General features: G+C 39.6%; 1 protein-coding gene across 1 annotated transcript; it reads right to left on the bottom strand.

Moving 5' to 3' along the window:
* Nucleotides 1-1166: 1166 nt before the first annotated feature.
* On the bottom strand, nt 1167-24986 carry IMPACT (impact RWD domain protein; the record flags this gene model as incomplete). The annotated part of the gene is made up of 11 exons (XM_082015206.1): nt 1167-1238; nt 3119-3253; nt 9024-9114; nt 10660-10733; nt 17042-17136; nt 17445-17573; nt 19134-19219; nt 22231-22293; nt 23280-23332; nt 24094-24222; nt 24951-24986. 11 exons carry the CDS (start codon nt 24984-24986, stop codon nt 1167-1169), a joined length of 963 nt encoding a protein of 320 aa, XP_081871332.1.
* Nucleotides 24987-26444: the final 1458 nt, after the last annotated feature.

Below are 26444 nucleotides of genomic sequence, written 5' to 3' on the forward strand. Positions count from 1 at the left end.
GAAATGTCATTAAAAAAACAGTCATAGCCCTGACATTACTATATAAGCAAACTATATAAGGTGTACCTGAGCTAAAAAAGCACCTGTGACTCAGCTAGTAATTAATGGATCACAAAGGTTAGAAATTAAAAAAAAAAAAACAAAACAAAAACCCCAACAGATCATCATTCTCCCCAAATGGAAGATAATCATGGGAATGTTAAAAACATTACTGAAATCTCATCTAAATAGCAATATGACAATTAACTAACAAAAGGTCCTGTTAATTTTTTTGTAATGCATTAAAGAAAAGTCTGGAAGGTATTAATGAAAGAGTAGAAAACTCAAGTGTTTGTGATCATATTGCTAACATGTGGGGGTTTTTTCCCACACAGAAGTCACTTCAGAATGTTTACTAGCTTTCAGTACTAGCTATAACAGTTCGGTTTCAAAATCCCTATATCCTTTGTTGAAATCACTGGTTCCTTTAATAACACAACACTTAATCCTCAGCTTTTCAACAGGCTCCTAGAGTCCCAACACTCACAGAACAATCCTCAAAGAAATTTTGAAGTAATTTCTTCACATTTCTCAGTGCATTGCCCATGTTCAGTCTTTCTTATGTCACCAGCCAGGCCCTATCTAGCATGACTGAGAACTGCATAGACAGCACCAGGCTCTCCAAGGCCATGTAGCACTGGGCCACGTGCTTTCCTTGTAGGTACAGAAAATCTAAAGCTTCGTAAGTGACCTTGTCTAAGAATGACTCCAGTCTCACCCTCAATACAACAAACTAGGGAATTCAAATCCTAATACAAGACAGGTGTTTGAGTTCAAACTCCTGTTTGAATGGAGAACTCCTGTCAGGAATGGAGAAGATACATAATCCACATTTTAAATTATTCAGCCATGGTTGAGGGGGGGTGGAAGGGGTGGGGAAATGGTTCCAGGTGTTACAATGCCCTCATAACAAGCAGCTAAAATGTATAAGAATACAGAAAACTTCTGTCTAAGCTCTACTTTAGAACAGCAGAAGAAATCACAGAACAAGATGAAAATATATCTACAGCTTTACTGAATTCTCTTTTGAATACAAAATGTCTGTTGTATTGGATAAGGCAATAATGTCCATGCTTTCTTTGTATAAATATGTGCAAAATAATCTTTTATAGTTTTTAAAAATAAATTTAGTGTTCTGTTCTCTTCTTGTTGTCCTTCCTTATCTTCTTGCTCTTTCCTGCTTGTTTAGATGATTCTTCCTGAAATGAAAAACAAACATTTCAAAATTTAAACAACATTCTTATATACCTTGAGCATTCTCTCAAGGGCACCCATGAGAATTATTTTTAACATGAACAGTGTTCATAGTTCACTGGGATTTATGAAATTTTTGAATTGTATAATATTTATCCAGTTTCATTAATTTGTCTGCTTATCTTGCATTTAGAAACTTCTGCTTTCAGCAATGATAAAATTATAGACACAGCTATGTCAACAGAAGCATACAATGTAAAAGTAATAGAAGTAATTTCCACTCAAGGAAGAGGTTACCAGTATAGGAATACTTCTACACTATACTGCAACACTCCTCCTAGTATGGATGTGGCCTTATCAAAAGATATATTGTACACCAGTACATTAAAACCAATTCCCTAAGTGAAACAAACCTACACTGGGAAAAACAAAATTTTGCCTGTTTTGCTGGATCAACATCGGAATATACAGCTTACTCTGACAGCCAATTCTGAAAAACAAGACTTTTCTTCAGTAGGCTTTCATCATAAGCGCTCCCCAAAATGGTGAAAGAATCTGCCACTACATCTGACATAACCTGGGACATTTTAATCTACTCCCTCGTACCGCTGCACATGGGAGGGAAATAGACCCTAACAGGATGTTTGAACTCTGCTATTCTGAAAAGAGTTACCTAAAATAATACTTTTTCCAAGAGCCACATCTATGGTAATAGAATAATAATTATTGTAAATTCCATCTGTTATTTTTCTGATGGACACTGGTTAACAAAATACGTTTGTTAATACACAATAAAGAAACACAATCTGATTTAAGTTGTTAAGAATAGAAAAAAAAAAGAATTCATTTCAACCTTCTCTTGCGGGTCAATGTTTAAAAGTCTTGTTAGTTGCCTTTTATTTTATGAGCAATGCTTTCAAATAAGAGAACATTAATAAACTGCCAAGAAGGTGACTCAGTAAGTATATATACAAGTACCTCTAAAATGCAAAAAGCAAATAACTGAAAAGTGCAGGGAGAGGAATTGGGAAGACTGCTCAGCTTTCAGCCACAGTAATCTTAGATACTGTCATATAAAAAGGAAAACTGACATGCTTTTTCAAGTAGCCATTAGCAATTATTTCCCACTGTCTTAAACTTTATATTGTTAGCAATTACATGCTATGATGTACATAGACACATCCAATATGCTGTTCCGAGGATGAAGAAATGTTGCAAACCAAGAATATTAGTTAAGTGACTTAAGGCCCTTAAGAAGTAAGGGACTTCGACTTCTTTAAGAAGTAAAATGCCATTTAAAGACATTTGGAACTTTGTCTCCCAAGTTATTTAAGCTCCTTTAAAACATTCTCCCTTAATCTTTTCTTTAACAGTTAATGTTTCTTTGTTTGAATTCTTCGAATCTAGATTTATTTTTTTTTTTTAATGGTGTCTATCATCTATAATTCTGAAAACTTTTTTGGGCCTAACAGAGCTTCCAATTTTTAAAATACCTACTAGTTACAGTGATTCCAACATTCAGTCTGCCTACAGACTACAACTGGTGGCACAAGCTGCATGAGAAGAAACAGCTTCCAGTTTCCTGAACACACAGAAAGAGGCATTTCCCTTTCCCATTCTCCCCCAACCCTCAAATTTGTGTTCTGGACCAATGCCCTTAACTGCTGCCACCCTTCCCTTGCACACCCCACACTTACAAAGCAGGTCACTAACTTCTTTGGAAGTTCTTTGGGAGTCTTTGCACTGATCCTGCACATACTATCAGTGCACCAAAGCAACCAGAGGATGATACAGGTAATATCACTTTTCCTCTGGCTTCATTTAACAGTGACAATTTACACAAGTTCACATACAAATGCCTTAATTCTAAGTGGCAGAAACTTACCACTGAATGTACATAGTTGTATTCCACAAGTACATTTCTTGCACAATTGTTTATATGTTTAAAACGATCTGGTCCTAAGAGAATACCTCCATACCAGCGGGATACCACGACTAACACATTGTGGACATTCAAAATCTGGGTTAACAAAAAAAAAAAAAAAAAAAAAAAAAAAAAAAAAAGTTATTTTTTACTTGAACTAATTTTACTGTTGACACCTATTTCAAACACAGAAAAAAACCTATCATCTTGCATTTTTAAGAACTTTCAGTAAGGTCTGTGGTCACACGTATTATCAGATGGTAACAAATAATGACAAGCCAGCAGTTGTGGTAAGTTTCCTTCTCCAAGCTCCCACCCAAAGGTAAATGCAAAGTAAAACGAGTCAATATATCCCTCAGGAAGGGTGCAAAGCTTTCTCATGTGTGCTACAGTTGCTCATTCATGTGTCAGAGGCTTCAAGCATTACTTAAAGGGAAAATTACTGAGTTACATTTATTATTCTTTGATATGATGAATTATTTTTCCAGAGAACCTCTGTCACTAAGCAGATTGTCTGTCTGCATTTTTGGAAGTGTTGGTGGATGAGGCTAATAACAGCCAGGGGATAGGCATTATACATATGGATACATAAAATGCCATAAGCTAGCACTGTTGCCAACATGCAGGACTTCACAGCAGCACCTGGATAATACATAAAAACCTCTGTATTTTCCAGGTTTGAGTCTCAGTCCTTTACAACCAAGCAGTTGCTTTCTGAGAAAAAGGAATATATAAAGTTCACACAAGATGAAATAACTATATTAGCAATTGGGATTGAAAGGAACAAAACAACCTTTATACAGCTTTTTAAGACTGTAAGTAACAAAATCAAGTACAGAGTTAAACAGAAGTGATGATTTCTTTTAACTGCAGTTAAAGGAAAGAAACGTGGAAGGCCTTCAACAGCTTTACTTTTCACAAAATCTGTGAATCACAAAATGTGACTTGACTAGACTTGAAAACAAGCATTTATTCCGCCTTACAGCAATTCTGTGCTCAAGATGTCCCCATCATCAGCAAACACTAGTAACACAGGGAATGTCAACTGACTAAGTATCAGAGAGAAACACACATCTTGTCAAAATATAAGATATACGTTACTGCATGGAAACATGTAGTCACAATTACCAGTTAGCATTTTTGCTCAAAGTAGTCCTGCATGATTAGTGGCCATGATCCTGAATTTTTCCCTCAAAGGCAACTGAAATCTCTGTGTAAGGTCTTCACTTAAAAACAGCTTTCTTTTAAGTCCTGTGCGGTACTACACAATGCACACAGATGGCTTGGAGCCAGACAGAGCAAACATAGCTTTATTTGCATAAGGCTGAGCAAAAACACTGTGGTCTGCAAGATATCAGGGTGGTTTGGTAGAGGTGAGAAAAATCCCTTAAGAGCTAGCTATCAATAAAGCATGCTAACAACCATTCGTCGTCTCCATTAAGGAGTAAAATATATATATTTCACTCATTTGAACAATACTATTAGAAGATTCTATCATTGTTTGTGAAAACAGAAATATTCTTAGAATTTTAAAATTAAAAGGATAATGTAAAAAAAAAAGAAAGAAGGATTAGGGCAGGCATAAAGTCTATGTATAGCAACTGTTCACAGTAAACAGGATGTCATAGTGGGGAAATTTTGTAACTCTAACTTTAGGTTCGAAAGAATTAATCTAAAATACAGATTCTTGTAACCGGAAAGTACTATCTTGACTGAAGTGCTAGGTTTATCTGAGATAAGATTTTTATTGCAAAAGAACAACTGTAAGTACAGCAACAATAAGTGTATTAAACCACCTAATTTTCATGCCCATATCACAGAATCACTTAGGTTGGAAAAGACCTTTAAGATCATCAAGTCCAATCATTAACCTATCACTGCCAACTCCATAACTAAACCATGTCCCTAAGCACCTACATGTCTTTTAAATACCTCCAGTGCTGGTGACTCCACCAGCAGCCTGACTTCCCTGGGCAGCCTGTTCCAATGCCTGACAACCCTCACAGCGAAGAAATCTTTCCTAGTATCAAATCTAAACCTCCCCTGGTGCAACCTGAGGCTGTTTCCTCTCGTTCTATCACTTGTTTCTTGGGAGAAGAGACCAACACCCACCTCACCACAACCTCCTTTCAGGTAGTTGTAGAGAGCGATAAGGTCTCCCCTCAGCCTCCTCTTCTCCAGACTAAACAACCCCAGTTCCCTCAGCCGCTCCTCCTAAGACTTGTGCTCCAGACCCCTCACCAGCTTCATTGCCCTTCTCTGGACACGCTCCAGCACCTCAATGTCCTTCTTGTAGTGAGGGGCCCAAAACTGAACACAGGATTCAAGGTGCGGCCTCACCAGCACCAAGTACAGGGGGGGAGGGGGTGGGGGGTGGGGAATCACTCCCCTACTCCTGCTGGCCACACTATTGCTGATACAGGCCAGGACACTGTTGGCCTTCTTGGCCACCTGGGCACACTGCTGGCTCATATTCAGCCGGCTGTCAACAAACACTCCCAGGTCCTTTTCCGCCGGGCAGCTCTCCAGTCACTCCTCCTCGAGCCTGTAGCGTTGCATGGGGTTGTTCTGACCCAAGTGCAGGACCCAGCATTTGGCCTTGTTGAACCTCATACAACTGACCTCAGCCCATTGATCCAACCTGCCCAGATACCTCTGCAGAGCCTTCCTGCCCTCAGGTAGATCAACACTCCCACCCAAGTTGGTGTTGTCTACAAACTTACTGAGAGTGCACTCAATCCTCTCATCCAGATCACTGATAAAGATATTGAACAGTGTGACTTGTGACTATGTGAACAGTGTGACAGTCACACTTGTGACTGGCTGCCAACCTGATTTAACTCCAGTCACCACAACTCTTGGGGCCTGTCCATCCATCCAGTTTCTCACCCAGCAAAAAGTACATCTGTCCAAGCCTTGAACAGACAGTTTCTCCAGGTGAATGCTGTGGGAAATGGTGTCAAAGGCTTTACTAAAGTCTAGGTAGACAACATCCACAGCCTTTTGCTCATCCACTAAGCAGGTTACCTTGTCATAGAAGGACATCAGGTTACTCAAGCAGCACCCGCCTTTCATAAAACCCGTGCTGACTGGGCCTGATCACCTGGGTTTACATGCCACATGATGGCACTTAAGATGATCTGCTCCATAACCTTCCCCAGCACAGAGTTCAGATTGACAGGCCTTTAGTTCTCCAGATACTCTTTCCAGCCCTTCGTGTAGATGGGTGTCACATTTGCTAACTTCCAGTCAACTGGGACCTCCCTGGTTTGCTAAGACTGCTGATAAATGTAGGTGGCTTGATGAGCACTTTCACCAGTTCTCTCAGTACCCTTGGCTGGATCCCATCTGGCCCCATAGACTTGTGTGTGTCTAGGTGCTGCAGCAGGTTGCTAATCATTTCACCTTGGACTATGGGGTCTTCATTCTGCTTCCTGTCCCTGTCTTCCAGCTCAGGGGGCTGGGTACCCAGAGAACAACTGGTCTTACTATTAAAGACTGAGGCAAAGGCGGCATTAATTGCCTCATTCTTTTCCTCATCCTTCGTCACTATGTTTCCCCCCGCATCCAATAAAGGACGGAGATTCTCCTTAGCCCTCCTTTCACTGCTACTGTATTTATAGAAACATTTTTTTATTGTCTTTTATGGCAGTAGCTAGATTAAGTTCTAGTTGGGCTTTGGCCCTTCTAATTTTCTCCCTGCATAATCTCATGACATCCTTGTAGTCCTCCTGAGTTGCCCGCCCCTTCTTCCACAGGTCATAAACTCTCCTTTTTTTCCCTGAGTTCCAGCCAAAGCTCTCTGTTCAGCCAAGCCAGCTTGGCTCTTCTTCCCCGCCAGCTTGTCTTTAAGCACATGGGGGTGGCCTGCACCTGTGCCTTTAAGATTTCCTTCTTGAAGAACATCCAGCCTTCCTGGACTCCTTTGCCCTTCAGGACAGCTGCCCAAGGGACTCTCTCAACCAAACTCCTAAACAGGCCAAAGTCTGCCTTCTAGAAGTCCAAGGTAGCAGCTCTGCTGACCCCCCTCGTTCATTCTCCAAGAATCAAAAACTCTATCATTTTGTGATTTCTATGCCCAAGACAGCCTCTAACCATCACATCACTCCCAAGTCCTTCTCTGTTCACAAACAACAGGTCCAGCAGAGCACCTTCCCTAGTTGGCTCCCTCACCAGCTGTGTCAAGAAGTGATCTTCCACACATTCCAGGAACCTCCTAGACTGTTTCCTCTCTGCTGTGTTATACTTCCAGTAGATGTCCAGTAAGTTGAACTCCCCCATAAGAACAACGGCTAGCAATTGTGAGGCTGCTTACAGAATATTTCATCTGCCTCTTCAACCTGGTTGGGTGGTCTACAACAGAATCCCACCATGATACCTGCCTTGTTGGCCTTCCCCTTGATTCTTACCCATAAACACTCAACCCTGTCATCACCATCATTAAGCTCTAAACAATCAAAACACTCCCTATGATACAGGGCTACCCCACCACCTGTCCTTCCTTCCCTATCCCTTCTGAAGGGTTTATAGCCATCTATTGCAGCACTCCAGTTGTGCGAGTCATCCCACCATGTTTCTGTGACGGCAACTACATGATAGTTTTCCTGCTGCACAACAGCTTCCAGCTCCTCCTGTTTGTTGTCCATGCTGCATGTATCATATGTTATAAATGCTTATAACAGAAAAAACTACAAGACCTATGAACGTCTAGAAATCAGCCCAAAAACTATTTTAATCTTTTCCTATGGGTGAAAATTGCACATTTCTGATCTCTACAGCAGTAGTCTTCCAAAACAAAAATATTCCCAGTAACTAGGACTACAGATGGAGATGATCCATATCATAGAATCACAGAGTGGTTTGGGCTGGAAGGGACCTTTTAAGGTCATCTAGTCCAACGCCCCTGCAAGAAGCAGGGACATCTTCAACTACATCAGGTTGCTCAGAGCCCCGTCTGACCTGACCTTGAGTGTTTCCAGGGATGGGGCATCTACCACCTCTCTGGGCAACGTGTGCCAATGCCTCACCACCCTCATTGTGAAAAATTTCTTCCTTCTATCTGGTCTAAATCTGCCCTCTTTTATTTTAAAACCATTACCCCTTGTCCTATCACAGAAGGCCCTGCTAAAAGGTCTGTCCCCATCTTTCGTATAAGCCCCCTTTAAATACTGAAAGGCTGCAATAAGGTGTCCCTGGAGCCTTCTCTTCTCCAGGCTGAACAACCCCAACTCTCTCAGCCTGTCCTCATAGGAGAGGTGTTCCAGCACTCTGACCATTTTTGATCATCAGTTGTATGATTTAGACACATTCACATTTGAAAGGGGAGACTTTACGTCTAAACTGGATTTTTATGGAAGGTTAGGTGTCTAGACATAGCAAAAAGAAACAGATTAAATTATCAAAACAACTTAACTCCTTCACTCCCACTGCTTTTTGCATTTGAAGCTCTACTGCAAGTTCAAATGTAAGTGTCTTTTTATTACAAGTATCTAAGGAAACCAAATGAAAGGCTGTGCACGGATCAGATGTTACATTCTTCCAATGAGCTTCTTCCAGTCTTCATTTTCTATATACCATACACCACACAGTGAACACAGGAATCAAAACTTATTTATCTTTTAAGTTGTTCAAACTATTACTACCACCCAGGAAACACTACTTGTTTCTGTGATCAAAAGCTTGGAAATCTCAATTTACTACAGTCTCTCCAACAGTCTCTGTTTTTTCTTTCACCTTTGAGAAAGCAATCATCTATTTGGCTAAAAGTAGAGCAAGAATTAAAATAATCTTCTACAAGTTTATTTACATTTTAGTAATACCTAAATCTGTTCAACACTTCCAGAAATCAAAGATTAATTTCTATAACCTGCATAAGATGAAGAAGACGTCCACCGGCTGCTGTCTCCCCATCATCTTCACAATCCTGTAAGAATGTCTGCTTATCTTCACAGTATATTCTTTAAAAGATAAAAAAAGAAGAAAAAAAACCCCAAACCATAGAATAGATTCAAAAAATGTCAATCAACTAATATTTCGACGTGATTAATGAAGTCTCAAAGATCTTTCATACGCATGTGTATCAATTCTACTTCTCCTTGAAGGACATTTACATGAAAACAGGATGAGGCTTAGGGTAAACCACAAATACTTATCTGTACAGTAGAACAAGTTTTGAGAAGCTTTTACATAGACTTCAGCTATTCCAGGTTAACTCCAGACTCATTACCAAAGTCCCTAATAAGAAAAATCCTTGGGTTTTTAGCCTAATAATTACACCTAGCTGAAACCAACTCTATCAGATACAAATTATGGTACACACTCACAAGTTGGAAGAACTGGGACAAAAATATTATAAATAATTACTTAGGTCTATATTTAAGCAGCAGTGTGAAACTATTACTGAAATTCACTTTCAGGTTCTCTATGCCATCTCCTTCCTCAGGGACCACTCCAGGAAACTTTAGGATGTGTTGTTTCATATAAGGCACAGCTGTCCAGGCCTAATTTTCCAGAAGTAATGCTCAGAGGTCTACTGTTTGTTACCAACTGATTCCATAACTTCTGAACTTCGTTAATACACATGTGACACAATGACAAAGAGGCTTCTGGTACTAGATGACATATATGAAGCAAAAAGTACGTTTCTGTTGCTTTTTTGAAGTGTATTTAGATAGTATGAGTGAAAGAAGCCAGACTATCATCAGCAACAACAGAAATCTCTTTACAGAAACCTTTTACTTAGGTAGACTTTTTAGTAAAGTAAGCTTTCACTTGCTCTCATTTCATGTTTCATTAGGATCACGCCAGGATGTGCACAAATGGATCAGTGTCTCTACAGTCTTTTTCAGATGACTGGTTCCTCCAGTAATGAAAAGGGCTCCTTTTACAGTCACTTACATTCCTCAAAAAGCCTACATTACTATCTGGACTGTGACCGATTCATTTTATACAAGCTATGTTCACAGAAGTTGCCAGAGACAGACCATTGCCAAACCAATTTTTACCTGTTCCTCGTTTTCCCTGAAGTTTCTTGTATTTCAGGTGAAACTTCATATGCCAGATATCTGCAATCAGGCTTTCTGTTTCAACTCTTATTTCAACTAAATATTTTCAGCTGTTTCTAAATATAAGTCTGGGTAGAAAAAAGAAGTTACTTCACCCAGGTAAAAACACATTTAGTTCAGGATGATGTAGCATTTCCATGCTCACACATACTATACAAAGTATAACAACACATGTTCAAATCCACATTTAGTCTTTTTCTATTCCTAATGCTGGCTTACTATCTTAACATACTTCCTACTATGCGTTCGACTTTCTTGACCTCAAATTCAAAATAAAGCCTAAAAACTTTAGGTTTTATGAAACCTACTTCCATAAACATTTAATAGCAAGGAATTTCTCTGATGGATTTTACTTTTCTCATGTCCTGCACTCATTTTGTCAAAGAACACGGGGCTGGGGCGGGAGGGAGGAACAAAAAAATACTATTCATCTCTCACCTGTATGCATATATGTTGTGTGTAGCACTTGCAATTTTCTTATTCTCATGTAATTTTTCAAGAACTCTCCTTACCTTTAAAAAAAAAAAAAAAGCTTCCTTTTATAATGGGCATTTCATAAACACCATCTCAGAATCACAGCTAAACAAACATCTCTTTAATACTATAATGGAACAGTTTTGCACTTTGACATAAGATTAATTAAGTAGTCAGTGTGATAACTCAATAAGCAGCTTCTCAGTACCGTCATGCTAGTTTCAAATAATTTTTCTGGGATACTGAAAACAGTTGCTCCTTGAATTTGTACACTGTGTACAGTCATGTTATTGCTGAAGATGTCGAATTGTCAAATCAGTTTACTAAACAAGAGAGACAGTAAGATCTAGAAAACATTCTTCATAGGTGTTAAGTATCTATTACACCGGTTTACTTTTTTTAACTATAACATTAAGCTGGAATATAACACAACTTGACATACGTTTTCCCATTACACACTGCTTTTACCTATTTCACAAAAACATGTAATGTTTAGAAAGCTCCACTACATTTCGAGTTTTTGCTTTTTCCTCAAACATACTTTTTTCCCAGAATTTCCATTTCACAGAAAGAATAAAAAAAATAATGTTCTATTATGGGTCTGAATGTGTCAGTATTTCCCAGAAAACAGATATTCCCACCATGTCCATCTCTCTGCTCTTAGTAAGTACCAAATTCAAAACATTTATCAATACCAGTTCATCTTGTCTTTCAAATTAAAGAAGTTAGCAATTGTTCAACCCTTTCCAATTTTTCTAGGATAAGGAGAGCCTTGATCAAGACATTGTTTTAGACATTTATATAAATAAGAGAATCACAGAATGGTAGGGGTTGGAAGAGACCTCTGAAGATCATCTGGTCCAACCCCCCTGCCAAGGCAGGATCACCTAGGGTAGGCTGCACAGGAACGCATCCAGTCGGGTTTTGAAGGTCTCCAGAGAAGGACACTCCACAACCTCTCTGGGCAGCCTGTTCCAGTGCTCCATCACCCTCACAGTAAAGAAGTTTTATCTCATGTTGAGGTGGAACATCCTGTGCTGCAGTTTATGCCCATTGCCCCTCATTCTATCACTGGGCACTACCAAAAAGAGATTGGCTCCATCCTCCTGACAGCCACCCTTCAGATATTTATAGACAGTTATAAGGTCCCCTCTCAGCCTTCTCTTCTCCAGACTAAACAGCCCCAGGTCTCTCAGCCTTTCCTCATACAAGAGATGTTCCTTAATCATCCTCGTAGTCCTCTGTTGGACTCTTTCCAAAAGTTCCCTGTCTCTCTTGAACTGGGGAGCCCAGAACTGGACACAATACTCCAGATGAGGCCTCACCAGCACAGAGTAGAGGGGGAGGATTGTGCTGGTCACACTCTTCTTAATGCACCCCAGGATACCATTTGCCCTCTTGGCCACCAGGGCACATTGCTGTCCCATGGATAACTTACTGTCTACCAGGACTCCACGGTCCTTCTCCATGGAGCTGCTTTCCAGCAGGTCAACCCCTAACCTGTACTGGTGCATGGGGTTGTTCCTCCCCAGGTGCAGAACTCTACACTTGTCCTCGTTAAATTTCATGAGGTTCCCTCCACCCAACTCTGTCCAGATCCCGTTGAATGGCAGCACAGCCTTCTGGTGCCATCAGCCACTCCTCCCAGTTTTGTATCATCAGCAAACTTGCTGAGGGTACATTCCAACCTTCATCTAGGTCATTGATGAAGATGTTGAACAAAACCGGATCCCTGGTGAACACCACTAGCTACAGGCCTCCAACTGGACTCTGCCACTGACCACAACCCTTTGAGCTCTATTGCTTAGCCAGTTCTCAATCCATCTCACAGTCCACTTATCCAGCCCATACTTTCTGAGCTTCACTATGAGGATGTTATGGGAGACAGTGTCAAAAGCCTTACTGGAGTCAAGGTAAGCTACATCCACTGCTCTCTCTTCATCTACCCAGCTAGTCACTCCCTCACAGAAGGCTATCAGATTGGTCAAGCACGATCTCCCCTTGGTGAATCCATGCTGACTACTCCTGATAACTTTCTTTTCATCTATGTGCCTAGAGATGGCCTCCAGAAGGAGCTGTTCCACCACCTTCCCAGGGTTGGAGGTGAGGCTGACCGGTCTATAATTCCCCAGGTCTTCCTTCTTGACCTTTTTGAAGACTGGGGTGACATTGGCTTTCCTCCAGTCCTCAGGCACGTCTCCCATTCTCCAGGATTTTTCAAAAATCAGCCAGTTCCCTCAGCGCTCGTGGATGCATCCCATCAGGGCCCACGGATTTGTGAGTGTTCAGTTCAGCTAAGTGATCTCTAACCCAAACCTCGTCGACCAGTGGAGAGTCTTCCTCCCTCCAGGCTTTTTCGCTTATCTCCAGAGTCTGGGATTCCTGAGGAGCAGTCTTAGCAGTAAAGACTGAAGTGAAAAAGGCATTCAGTAACTCTGCCTCCTCTGTCACCAGGGCTCCCACTTCATTCACTGAAGGTCCCACATTTTCCCTAGTCTTCCTTTACTATAAATTTAGACATTTACATAATGCAAAATTAGTATTACTTTAAGCAAAACTTTACTGAAGTTGAGAAAGCTTGGGAAAACATGCTTGCCTTCCACTCCAAAGAAAAATGTCTCTGAGGATTAATCAATATACATATTTAATATCTGTCTAAGTTATACCATGCTATTTCCAATTCTCTGCAAGAAATTCAACTTTCTCTGGAAGAAATACAAAAATCACCTCAAATATAAGATACCTCAATGAAAAAAATCCTATTATTAAGGGAAAACATTGCTTCAGACACCTGTTTTCTCCTTTTGTTTCCCTAAAGGGGAATATTGAAGAAAGACAACTTACATAATCACTTCCATAAATGCATTTCAATACATGGATTTAGGGTACAAAGCATATGAAATGATCATCACCTTTGGCATTACTTATTTGTCAGCTACCAGGATCCTAAAAACATACCTTAAAGATTCATTATGTGTCTGTATTAACAATGAACCTCCAAGACAGACAACTTGCAGCTAAGCAATAGTTCATCCTTGTTCCTGTTGTAGCTCCTGAGCCTTTTTTCCTCCTGTTTCCCTCTCTATTATTTCTGCTTTAGGGAATTAAGGGATGTAATTCTCTACATGTCAATGAGGCACCTGCTCATAAGAGACACAAGATGCTTAAAAAACAGATCAGTTCTTAGTCTCACCTTACTACATCAATGTCAAGTGCAAAAGCCACACACATTTTAAATGTCAGAATAAGCCAAACTGAGACAAGGAAAAGCAATGGTACTAAATATAGCCTGCTACATGAAACATGCCTATCACTTTCTTTGCCCCATAAGGTTTATGGTAACATATTCTGTTACGTAAATAACTACAGTATTGCTCTGGCTATCATTATTGAAAACTACTTTAGAAGTAAAGTCCCACTATTGAAAATACTCAGTAAAGGAATTTACACAGCAATCTGCATACTGTCTTAAAATATCAATGAGTATCATTCTGTATCATACAGATTACGCAGACAGAGCGTTATAGGCACACAGTAACCTCTTCAGCTGATAAAGAAGCTAGCTTTCACTACAGGTGCAGTGTTTACCCCATTTCTCACCTCTTTTCACTTGCTTTCAGCAAAAATTAGTCCATACCACAGTAAAGCTTCCCTGCCATCTGAAGACCAATCACCTCACACTGTACAGCAAGACTCTGTGAAACAAGATGGATTTGATACTTGGCAAATTTCTCTACTTTTATACTAACCACATACCAAGAAGTCCTGACTGGAAAATCCTAGGTTTATTGAGTATATGTTGTCTTTTAAAAAAAAAAATAAAAAATCATAAAAGAAGAAATTAAGAATGTCTTTTCATACACAAGGGAAATGAATAACCTGCTTTAAGTGAGTACTATTTCTTCATACAGACCTTCCCTTTTGGAAACCAATGTCTGTGGGTACAGATTTCCTCCTAAGTAGGAACACTCTTACTCATAAATCACAATCAAAGAGCAAGAGTTTTGTAAAATGACAAAAGGACATTAAGCCAATGATTCCTATTTCTTCCTTTTCTAAAGTAACACAGTTCATAGGGACTTACAGTTCATAGGGACTTACAGTTCATAGGGACTGAGCACAGCTAAGAAAGTCCCTAAAGTGCAGTATTACTGTAATGAAAATGGTAATGTACTGAGTATTTTAAAACACTGAGTTATTCTACACAAACCTAATGAACAAAATTACTTTTACTTTGCCAGCAGCAAAAGAACAGCTCAAAAAGCTGAAAGTGTGTTCAAAAAAGCTCAAGTTGTATCGAGATAGAGAAAAATAAGATAGATGACAAGATAGATGTGAAAAGCACAGCACATTTTTGAAGGTGTAAAAACAAAATCAATAATGATTTTTCCCCCTCAAACATACAAGAAGCTGAAGCTTACCAGAGATCTGTACTGCCAGCAGATAAATCTAATACATACAAAAGAATCACTTAAAGAAGATACAGCTGTAGCACAAAAACCTAAATGAACTTAAAAGATCAGGAAGGATGATGTAGTGGAGCCTTACCACAGAATAAGGTTGAACAAGCTAATAACATGAATAGAAACAAATCAGCAAAACCAGGTGATATTTATGTAAAAGTTTAATGGGAACTGGAGTATGAAGCTGTTGAACTATAGCTAAAGTATCTAACATACCAGTTAAAACTGTTTCTGCAGCAGAACTGTGCATCAGTTCAGTTAAAACTGTTTCTGCAGCAGTGACTGATGCAATACCAGTATCTCAAAAGTGCTCCAGGATGGATGCAGGAAACTAAAGACCAACAAGTCTTATATCCATACTAGGCAAACTAATGAGGGGGAAGCAAAACACAAAAAACTACAGACAGCTTAAAATGTTACAGCTTTTGTATAGGGTAATATGCCTCAAAACTCTGTCAATCTGCCAACATTCTTTCAGGGGCACTGAGCATGTAGTAGATCTAGCTCACCTAGAATTTCAAAAAGCATCTGACAAGATCCCTTACCAAAAAAATAAAAGCTAGAATTGAATAAAAGAAAAGAGGAAAATCTTTTCAAGGTTTAACTCTCAGTTAATGACAAGAAAAGGTGACTATATCAATAGTTCCCCCATTGAACAGGGATCATCAAAGACGACTGATGTTAGTAGATGCAAAGTGACATACAAAGTGACTCCAAACTAGTTATTAGCATTTGCAAAAAGAGATCTTGGATTTATAACAGACATTTCTATGAAAACACCAGCTCAGTGCTCAATAGAAGTCAAAAAAGTAAACTGAAAGGTATTACTAGGAAAAGAATATGGAAAACAGAAAAACTCTTCCCATCACTCTATAAATCCTTGGAGTGATCGCATCTTCAGTGTTGCGTATAGTTCTAGTCTGCATCTCAAGAAGGTTACAGCATATATTACATGTACCGAAATAAACCCACGGTCATCAGCCCAGAAAACAGAAAACTAAGGACTATAAAATATGATAGATGTCTATAAAATCCAACTGCACAGAGAAATTGGAGAGGTGCAACAAAGTTATGAGTGACAGATTCACAGCAAACACAGGAAGGCATATTTTCGTATAATGCTGTGGATTTTGAAAGTTAATTCTCGTGCATGAAACAATGGGACAAATTCCACGAAGGATTAAAAAAAATAATCAGTAATATTAAACACAAGAATACTTTCTTTACTTTGTGTTAAACTGCTGAAAGAGGGGAAGCAAGACGGGCAACAAAATGTAGCTGCTCTTTTCTAGCACTCTGTCTAGGTCTACATTCACCAATGATTCCAATAAGAGACAAAAACTAACGCAGACATTTTTTCTGTTTGTAGGCAAAAGCAACTCTAGAATCATGCTTACCCCTCTCACTTAGGTCTCTATAAAGATTTACTTATGCATTATCCAAGTGTATTTTTCAATGGAATGCCTTTCTGAAGGGGGGGGGGGGAACATATATAAACTCATTTAATTAATTTTAATTTCATTTTCATCTACATATGGTAGACTCAGTAGCTTCCAAATATCTTATGATAAACTTGCCAATGCCCAAAAGTCAAATTTCAATGTTCTTATTCTCTGTCTCACATCTAATGCACTTAATGGTAAAGAATAGCAATATCTACCAGCTTCAACAATAAAACTAGAAAACTACCAGGAAGCATTGCAGAGCTGATATTTACAGCTATTTAGCTGACAGTAAAAGCGAGAAACTGATGACTAGTCAGACAATATTAGCACACACAGGTGCAAAGACAGACAGACATATTCAGCCAATCCCAAGTATTTCAGCAGTATTTTGTGAAGCTCAAGATACAGACAAAAAGAGTAGAATTGACCTCTACTAACTTGTCTGGGTGTCACCACAGGAGCCAGATGTGCCTGGAAAGTACTTCTTCGATCTGTGATTGGATTTCCATGATGTATCGATGGCAGTTCTTCATCTACTGATCACAAACAAGGAAGTGTTTGTTTTCTTTTAAGTGTGCTGAAACAATGTATATGGCTACATAAAGAATGTCTTGACTTTAAAAAAAGGATTTGTTAAAGTTAAGTACACAAGATGACATACAGAACCATCAAAAACATATTGTTGGGTTGGTTTTTTTTTTTTTTTTTTTTACAACTGTTATTATCTTTATTATAATTTTAATGTTACTAATTTTACTCAAAAGTCCAGCAGAAAACCAGAATCTTAAGGCCTCTCTCTTCTAAATTACTTAATCAGAATTAATAAGGGCATATTTCTTACCTTCTTGACTTTCAGATGTAATGTAATTTAACATTTTAATTGGATCTTCATGATCAGGCTGATATTCTAGGAAAAAATCATCTCCATCATCTTCATCAACTTCTTCACTGGTTTTCTTAATATCTGGTTCTATTAAGATACAAGTAGTAGAATTTATTACAATTTTTTTTGTGAGACAAGATGAAATTTCAAATTCTTCTTCTCAAAAACTCTGGCTTTTCAGTTCAAATCAGTTTGTTATTAAGAATTATGAAATGTAGAATAGTAACGTTAATCACAACAAAACCCAGAAAAGAAAAGAAGAATGTTTACCACTTCCATTAAGCATTTACAATGCTACCATTAATCTAATCTGAATTTAGAGACTAAAGAGACTAAAATAATCTGATGTTTCACAAGAACTCCAGTCATTTACTGGTCTTTTGGGGAAAAATGTAGAGCTGTTGTTCAATACTACTTAATGATGTTATAGAATCACTATGTTGGAACATCTCTCTGGACATGTTTCAAGCGCTCTGGGATTCCCAAACTCCTATTTTCCTCCATGCACAGGACATACGAAAAATAATATTCAATAGCAAAAGAGTAAATATCACACATAGTGCTCTGTCAGCTGGATTTAGAGGGAATCAACCATACAGACAAGTTAATATATCACAATCTAATTTCCTATTTAGAGGGCCTATGATGTGGTGATGATGCAGTTTTTGTAACACAGGTATTTTCAATAAAAAAGCACAGGGATGATACAGCATGTTCAAAAGGCCTAGAAAAATCATTAGGTATATGCAATAGAAGCCACAAGGTTGCTGTCAAAATACCCAACAAACTTCCAATGTTGGCTGTAAACCTTTCACTTCTAAGTATCCACTCCTGTAGTCACATCAATGAAAAATTACTCTTAAAATTTCTATGATGCAGTAACAAAATGCACAGTTTATTGACAGACTAAAACTAGATCTTATCATGAAGAAGCACTGAAAATGTACTTTTTTTTCCCTCTTTGGACTTTTATTCCTCACAGGACTAAGCTATCATCCATGACATAGAAAAATACCTCTGTTTCCTTTTGCCACAAGTGCATGCATGCATGTCACTCATACATTTCATAGCAGTTTAGCACAAAAAAACCCACCACTTTTTGAAAGAACAACTATGGATTTACACAAACTCTATCACTGTAAGAGTAACAGCAGAAGAATCACTACAACTCTAGTGATGATGTACTTCTCATCACAATATAGTAAAATGCAAGTAAGATGGAATACTTGGTCATTTGTCTGTGTATTCCACTGAAGTTTATCTTCTCTTGAGGCTAATCTCAATCCTCCAAGAGTGCACTCAACACCAGAATTAATTACTGATATAAATGTTTCCTTTGCAGAACAGGGGACAATCCATAATGTACTTGTGTGAAGCACTCTGTTTTCATGCAAGTAATTTAATTCCTGAGAGAACCGAGGACCTTGTTCTAGTTCACTGAGGCCACCCCCTTCCTTTTTTTCCCCCTACTGCTTTTTAAAAAGGGAAGCTATCACTGTAAAACAATAAGCCATGACACTGAAGACTGTTGTTTTCTGTTACTTAGATCCAATAAAAAACTGGGCATAAAGCTTTAACTTGTACTACAATCTTATTTTGCAGTTGAACAAGAAGTAAACTGAAAAACCTGTGTATTTTCTGAAGTACCTGGATCTGAAGACTGTGCCTTTTCTATCAGAACTTCTCGTATCTTCTCCACCCATAAATAAAGTATACTTTCACCAAGGTTCTGTCTGGAAGTGAAAACTCACAGTGAATAAAAAAATCATTTTTGCGGATTTCACTTGGAAACTACACCAAATAAGATACAGATTTTAGAGATTTCAGACATACAGAAATAGAATATTATAATTTAGTGAGATAAAGAACTTAGACAGGCTTGTGGAAAGTTCTGTCTCAGTAGTTCACTGGGTGAAACACATGATATCTGTATCATTATACACTCTACGGTTTTTGGTGGCTTTTTTTAACATTAAAAGCACCAACACTGGGGGAAAACAGGCAACTGACAGAAACTTTCTGGCCACTAAAGAAAGGGAAAGCAACTGTGAGAAGAGTAAACTGGACAGTCCTCGATATTTTCAAAGGGATACTAAGCCAAGATGTCTAGTCTTAGAGCTTACTCTGGATCAGTTTTCTCCACAAAAAGTACTGTACTGCCTGTGGTGAGTTCCTTCAGCTGCTCTGTGGCTGTAGGGGACTCTTTCCCTTCATGTTTGGGAGGTCAGGCTCTTCCTTGGAGCAGCATCACTTCTCCTCCCCCTCAAGCAGTCAATGCACACACAGCAGAGGTTGATCTTGGTGGACCTGCGATAGCAGGTCAGTGGCAGTAGACACAGTGAAGCACTGGACTGATATGCTAGTGTTTTGGTAACAAGCAGTTCTATAGGACAGGGAAGTAAGGATTTAGATCTAGAAGTCCTTAGGGGGCACAGGTGTGTATTAAGGTACTGGGGGAGGATGGGATGAACACATTTTTATGTGCATATACAGAGTTAAGAAACACCGCCTTAAGGTGCAGCAGGACCCAAACAACCCAAAACACATTTCAAATGGTGTCCTGAAAAGTTGCCCTTGTAATTATATTTTATGAACTGTTTCATGTCAAAAAACATGCTAAAAATCTAGAGCTGGAGGTAACTCATGGCTTAATTTTATTCTTATCGCCACCATCTGGGGCACCACGTAAGTACATCAGTGACGAAATTACATTTTTAAACTCTTACTTTGCTTAATGTATAGGGCATTATTCCTGAATGCAATCAGAAATTCAAACAAATACACATATTTTCAGAAAAATATTCAAGCAAAAATAAGGAATTTATAACCTTGTAGCTCTGTCTTCAAAATCTGGACAGACATCAGAACAATTCAATGCCCTCATTTCATGCTGCTTCTTATCATACAGAAACACTACTTTAATACATGAAGAACGATATTTGTTTTAACGATGGAATGAGAGCAGTTAAACACTGAATAAGATTTCTCGGTTGTGCACAAGTAAATAGCAATTACTTCAGCTATAACCCAGTTTCAGTTTCTGCCTATTTGCAAATCACACTTAGTCTCAAAGGTTATATTTCTATGCTGCTGTTTTTCTTGTCACTTGTGTCTAAGTCATGAAACAAAGCTTTGTACTGAGTAAAGTCTTACCAGAAGAGTATCTGGAGAAAAAAAAATTCAAATATTTGCTACATTTTTAATTTCTAAGAACTTTGGGTCTCCCAAAACAGACTTGTGATTTATAATTATCTGCTTTTTCCCCCTCCTTGAGAAGACAGTGACAGACAGTATAGTTCATATTGTTTTAGATGCAATTTAGATCACTAGGAACTAGAAACCTGGTAAAACACACAACATAAATGATGCAGAGTAACTATGTTTACATGACAACTATCTAGACATTGGATAGATAAAAGGCTTTCACAAACACTGTGCACAACAGTGACTACTCCAGAAACCTTTTAAACAGTCTAAAATGACATATATGGCCTGAAGTACAAACGCATTTATTTCCTGCTGAGCAAACAAAAATGACAGGAGACCAGCGAGGGCTCTGAAGAGCAAATGATACAGACAGAATGGAGCTGCAAGGGACTGATCTAACTGGCAAAATTTAGCAACCTAGAAGACTGCAGAGGAAAAGAAAAGAAAGAAAAAAAAAAAAAAGAAAAAAGAAGTGCTTCACAACCATGCTATACCTCCAGATGGTCAGGACAGTTAAGGAACCATCTACAGCAGCTCCACCTCTGGTAGAGACTCCAGAAAATTCTAAGAATCTGGGCAATCTCTGTCCTTTCTGCTCCACTGATACGATCCCACAGAAGTTTTCACTTAAAATTCCTGTGCATTTTTAACACTACAAATTCAATTTTGCTTGCTTAAATTATCTGTTTCTTAATTGAATAAGAAACACAGTTAATCAAAGCAACCAAGTAATTAGACAAAAATCTCTTATGCAAGCTAAGTGCTCTCTTCTTTATTTTATGGCATTGAAAGACATTTCTTATGCGTGATGTTCAGATTTCAGTATTTGGGGCATGACTGTGCTTTCTTATGACATACTTTCATTTGATTTATTTTATATTATCTTTGGGATCTGAAAGAATTAAGTAAACTATATAAAATCACTACATTTACTACGCCAATTTCACAGCAATTCAAAAACATGTAATTTGAGTATTTCTAAACGTTCCGTTTATTCTCATGCATTCATTATGAGTTATTCTTAGCTGCACACTGTGACTATAAACAATCCGGTATCTTACAGATTCTAGTTAACAGATTCTACATGAGTTTGATTTGTTTTAAAACCTACTTATCCCTTAGCTATCTTTTAAGAAAAACCGTTTTGCCACTCAGTTTTCACAACCTGCAATTTAACATTCAAATGCAGAATAGATGCAAAATCTCATATTTCATAGCACCAATTCATAAGCAATCTCATGGATTCTAAATGGTGTAGTAGGAGTCAAAATGAAGACTTCTATCCTTACAGAACACCAAGTCTAAATAATATAAAAGACATTTGTCAGAGTTTAACACAATTTGTTCTTGCAAAATGCTTAGTAACTACACAGCATCTTTAACTGTTAGATTTATAAAAGAAAGTTGCTGTTATACAGCTATTGCAGCAATCCTCACAGCTACTAGTTCATGCAGTACTTAAAAGCATACATTGAGTGGGGCATGAAACTGAAAATACATTGTCTCCTTTTACTATATTCGACAGTGTCTAACTTACATGTATATTTCTTCCAAGCTGTTTGCTAGTTCCATATAATCTTGTCCTCGAAGCCAAGGGGCACTAGAATGAAAAGAAATACAGTGAAAATGGTGCCCATAGCCTGATTCCAACATCTCAACAAACATTTATTTTAAAATAAATGGGATAAACGCCTTGAAAATAAAATCATTGCTGCTTAACAAGATGCCAGTTGTGAACATCTTGGTAAAAGCATGATCACCTAGTTCTCCTTCAAGAATCCTAACTTGGGCTGCCTCTAGTAAGAAAGCTAGACTCGTTTTTCAAGGTGGGCCATTGTCACTCCAGAGTCACCTTACATATTACTAGCTTACATTTCCAACTTCTTCAGTGCCACAATACCTATTATATTTAGAATGACCCTTCAGTTCTGTACCTGTATCCTCCTGGTCTCCCGTTAAACTATAAACTTTGCCTCAAGTTTACCAGCACTATTTTGTATGTCTTGTCAATACTGCTGACCAAAACTCAGTAGATATGCTGTGTGTCATGTCCTGCAGGTCCCTCTGTCATTCAAATCAGGGACCTGGCTTAGACGTCTCCATTGCCATCTGGTTTACATGTCAGGAGACAAGGGGAGAACAGGGAAGGAAAACAGGGAAATGGCACATTCCACGGCTCCATCCTAACAAGAGTCAGTGCTTAGATGAAAAGCATGCCTTACAATCCGAAACAAGGATCCAGACAAAAAGGGTACACCCAAGGAAGTGATGAGACATCACTGTACAACACAACAGGCAGCAGCCACCATACCTTCACAGTCTAATTGCTGCCTTGCCACAAAATAATGCTGCAAGAATTAGAGTTGAGGGTAGAGAGCAAACTGTCATAGGGAGCTCCATGAGGCTAACTCAGGAAAAAGAATAGAATATTCTTGCTTGAAACATCCCCCATCCCCAGTATAGTTTAATTCAATGAGTCATTGTAACTAAACTTAAACTTACACTGTAAACAATTAACAGTGATAATTCAAAAAAGAAATAGAAATGTTTGAAAGAAAATAGCTCTCCGCAAGAAACTTCACTTACTTTAGTTGATAAATAGGTGGCTCTGAAGTTGGATATCCTGGAGGCAAAATCACCTGAAAGAAATTCAGTAATTTTTCTGAATTTCTGGGTAAGTATTCACTGGACTACTCTCAGCTAGTTGAGCCTTACTGATGGACTCTGATGTCGAGCACTAGGACTACAATCAGTGTTACAAATGAAGAAAATAGTTAGATTGTTACAGAATGACAGGAAAACCTGAATATCTGTATTTAGGATTCCAATAATAGTAATGCATACAAATGTTTTATTTCATGGTGAAATTTTTGTGGATTGTGAATTGTCATGCAAAATAAAGTGCAGAAGAAATCTGAAAGGAGCTGCACACATGATTATTTAAGTGCTAGACACTTCAATGTTTCTTCCACTAAGTAAGCTTATCATTTTCAGTTATGTAAACATAAATAGCAAGTTAGTCAGTTAAGTTGATCCAAATTTTGTTTTGTCTCCACACCTTCCAGAAAACAAACCTAGAAGCAACTGCAACAGATTCACTGAGGTTTGCTACACAAAGACAATGTAAAAAATATTTTAAAAATTTGTCTGTGGAGAAAAAAACAGAATCAGGTTTTGTCAGGTATGGAATTAGGATATGCAAGTACTGAAAATATCACAAGCACCTTAATGTGTTACAGGAACAATCACTGAAAAGTCTATCACAGATTCCAATCCAAAAGCTCCTTAATCCATCTGAGTAAATAATGAATCCTTCTAAAATGGTTTTATGCAGGGACAAGATTTTGCCTCCATCAGTTCAACTGCAAATTCTGTGCAAAACTCCTTAATGCCACTATACCTGCAGACAGAGGGTCCATTTTGGTTGATCCAGACAATCTGTTATCTTAATGCAATAGATTTTTTCATCTTCATCAACAACACACCAATCTTCACCATATATGGATGAAAGGGCTTCAATTTCATCCATCTAGAAAAACCATTATGCAAAAATAAATATCCCCCCAAGCCTACAACCTTGCGTGCCAATCACAGTTTTAAGTCTTGCTCTTCTACAGCTTATTTACAGATGTGCCAAGATTCACTACACTGGAAGGCCATGAATATTGGGGATCTAGTCCTGATTCACAGCATAAGTAAACTTTGCTCAGTTGTTCCATACACACACGCTTTTGCACTCCTCTGGATAATCCTGTAATTCTCAGCAGTGACAAGGCGAGCAAAGTGACATGGAGCCGCTACAACACACCCCTGCAGCTCCCCATCAGTACCACTCCTGGCTGGACCACCCCTCAGCAGGAGAAAAAACCCCAAGGCCTTGGCACTAGCTTTTCCTAAGACTAGAATAAATTTATCTAGCAAACGCCCGTAAAATCCGGACAGTCACTTTCCACCTAAAAAGCAGACATCTTGACTGGGTCTGAAAGTGCAAACGTGCAGTCACCTGTCGGTGTCTGAATAAAGACAACCGCGCTGCCACGGGGACAGCGCCGCGGCCCATGGGCACGGAGCCCCTCACCAGGCCGGGGTTCACCAGAAGCCACCTAGTCAGCGCCCTCGACGCTCATACCGCCCTCCCCGGCACGGCACGGCACGGCACGGCACGGCACGGCACGGCACGGCCACGGCCACGGCCACGGCACCCCGAGCGCACACGCACCGCTGCCCGCCGCCCTCCTCACCCCCGCCGCCGCTCACTTGTTGCTGGGCCGTTTCGGCGTCACTCGCCGCCATCGGTACCTGAGGGGAGTAAGGGAAGGGCGGGCGGCTGCACAGCGCAGGGCCGCGTGCGCATGCCCCGAGAGGCAGCTTGCGCAGTAGTAGCGATGAAGCTGACTGCCCTTCCTTCCGCCAGCACCTCGTCCCCGCGCCGACGGGCGGGCGCATGCGCAGTGTTTCCCAATGGGGAGCCGGGGGGAAGCCGCTGCCAGGGCAGTGGTCCATGTGCGTCGCCGCGGGGCTAGTCCCGTCCCAATTCGGTCCTCGTGTGCCTGCGGCTGCTTTTGCGAGCCGGAGCCCGGATCCCAGCTGGCGAGAGGATCGAAAAGGGCAGAGGTGGCTACACCGGGGGCCTCACAGACTCCTGACGGCAGAGGCGGACTCTGCTCGCTCGCTCTCGGGGCAGGGCCGGGACTCCTCCCGGGCGGGCGTGGCGTGGCCCGGCCCGGCCCGGCCCGGCCTGGTAACGCCTGGCCCGGTAACGCCCGGCCCAAGGCGAGATGGCGAAGCCTCCCCGCATCAGCTGCTTCTTCTGTGTGCGGTGCTTCCATAGGCCTCCCTGTCCTGTCCTTTGGCGCCGGTTCTCCCGGGACTGGCTGCGCTTACCCCGCTCCTCTCGGCACCCGCCACCTTCCCTCCTGTGGCCTTTGTTTCTTACGTACAAGCAGTGTACCTCGGAGCAGGAGTAGCCCATGGCCCAAACAGACTTTCAGACACGAAAGCATAGCTGCATCCGAGCCTCACTCCCAATTAGCTATTTGAGTAGCTCCCCCAACACCTTTCACCCCCGGTGCACTGCCATGCAGTTCCCCTGAACCATTCCTGGTGTTTCTGAAAGAATGAGTCATTTCAAGTGATCTTTATGTTTCCAGGTCAGGTTTAATTGCTGTCCCAAGTAAAGGAAAATTAACATTCCTACAGCAAGTAGCCCAAATAACTAGGTCAAGGTGTAGCATTAATAAATGGTTATAAAAGCTACTTCTGTCATGCATTGCCTCAGATTCAAGATTACACTTGTCAGGTGGAATATTTGCCTTATTCATTACACACTATTTTTAAAATAAAGTGTATAAGCAGTTATGTTTTAGTGACAATTTTACACATACAGTCATTTTTACCTTGCATTTATGTCATGGAAAATGAGAGATTTGCATTCTTACAACTATATAATTTCTTCTAAAAAAGGATTGGGAAAAAAAAACCGCATAGGTGTTCCAAGCAGTTTTCACTACAGTTAGAGAAATGCAGTTCATTTATTTGACATTGACAAGTTTTATGTATCTCTTTTAAAGATAGCACTGATCAGTAAAGATCTCTTTTTGCTTGAGTGCAAAGTATGGGTGCCACATTTTTTGCAGTTTGCAGTTCATACGTTTTCTTCCAATGTGTTTTTATACTGACTTAGTTGTGAATAATTCAAGGTAAGCTTTGTTTTCCCCTGTCTCAAAAGCTGGGAAAATCCGCACCTGCTCT

The sequence above is a fragment of the Phaethon aethereus genome (assembly GCF_964289735.1).
Source record: "Phaethon aethereus genome assembly, chromosome: 2".
Lineage (NCBI taxonomy): Eukaryota > Metazoa > Chordata > Aves > Phaethontiformes > Phaethontidae > Phaethon > Phaethon aethereus.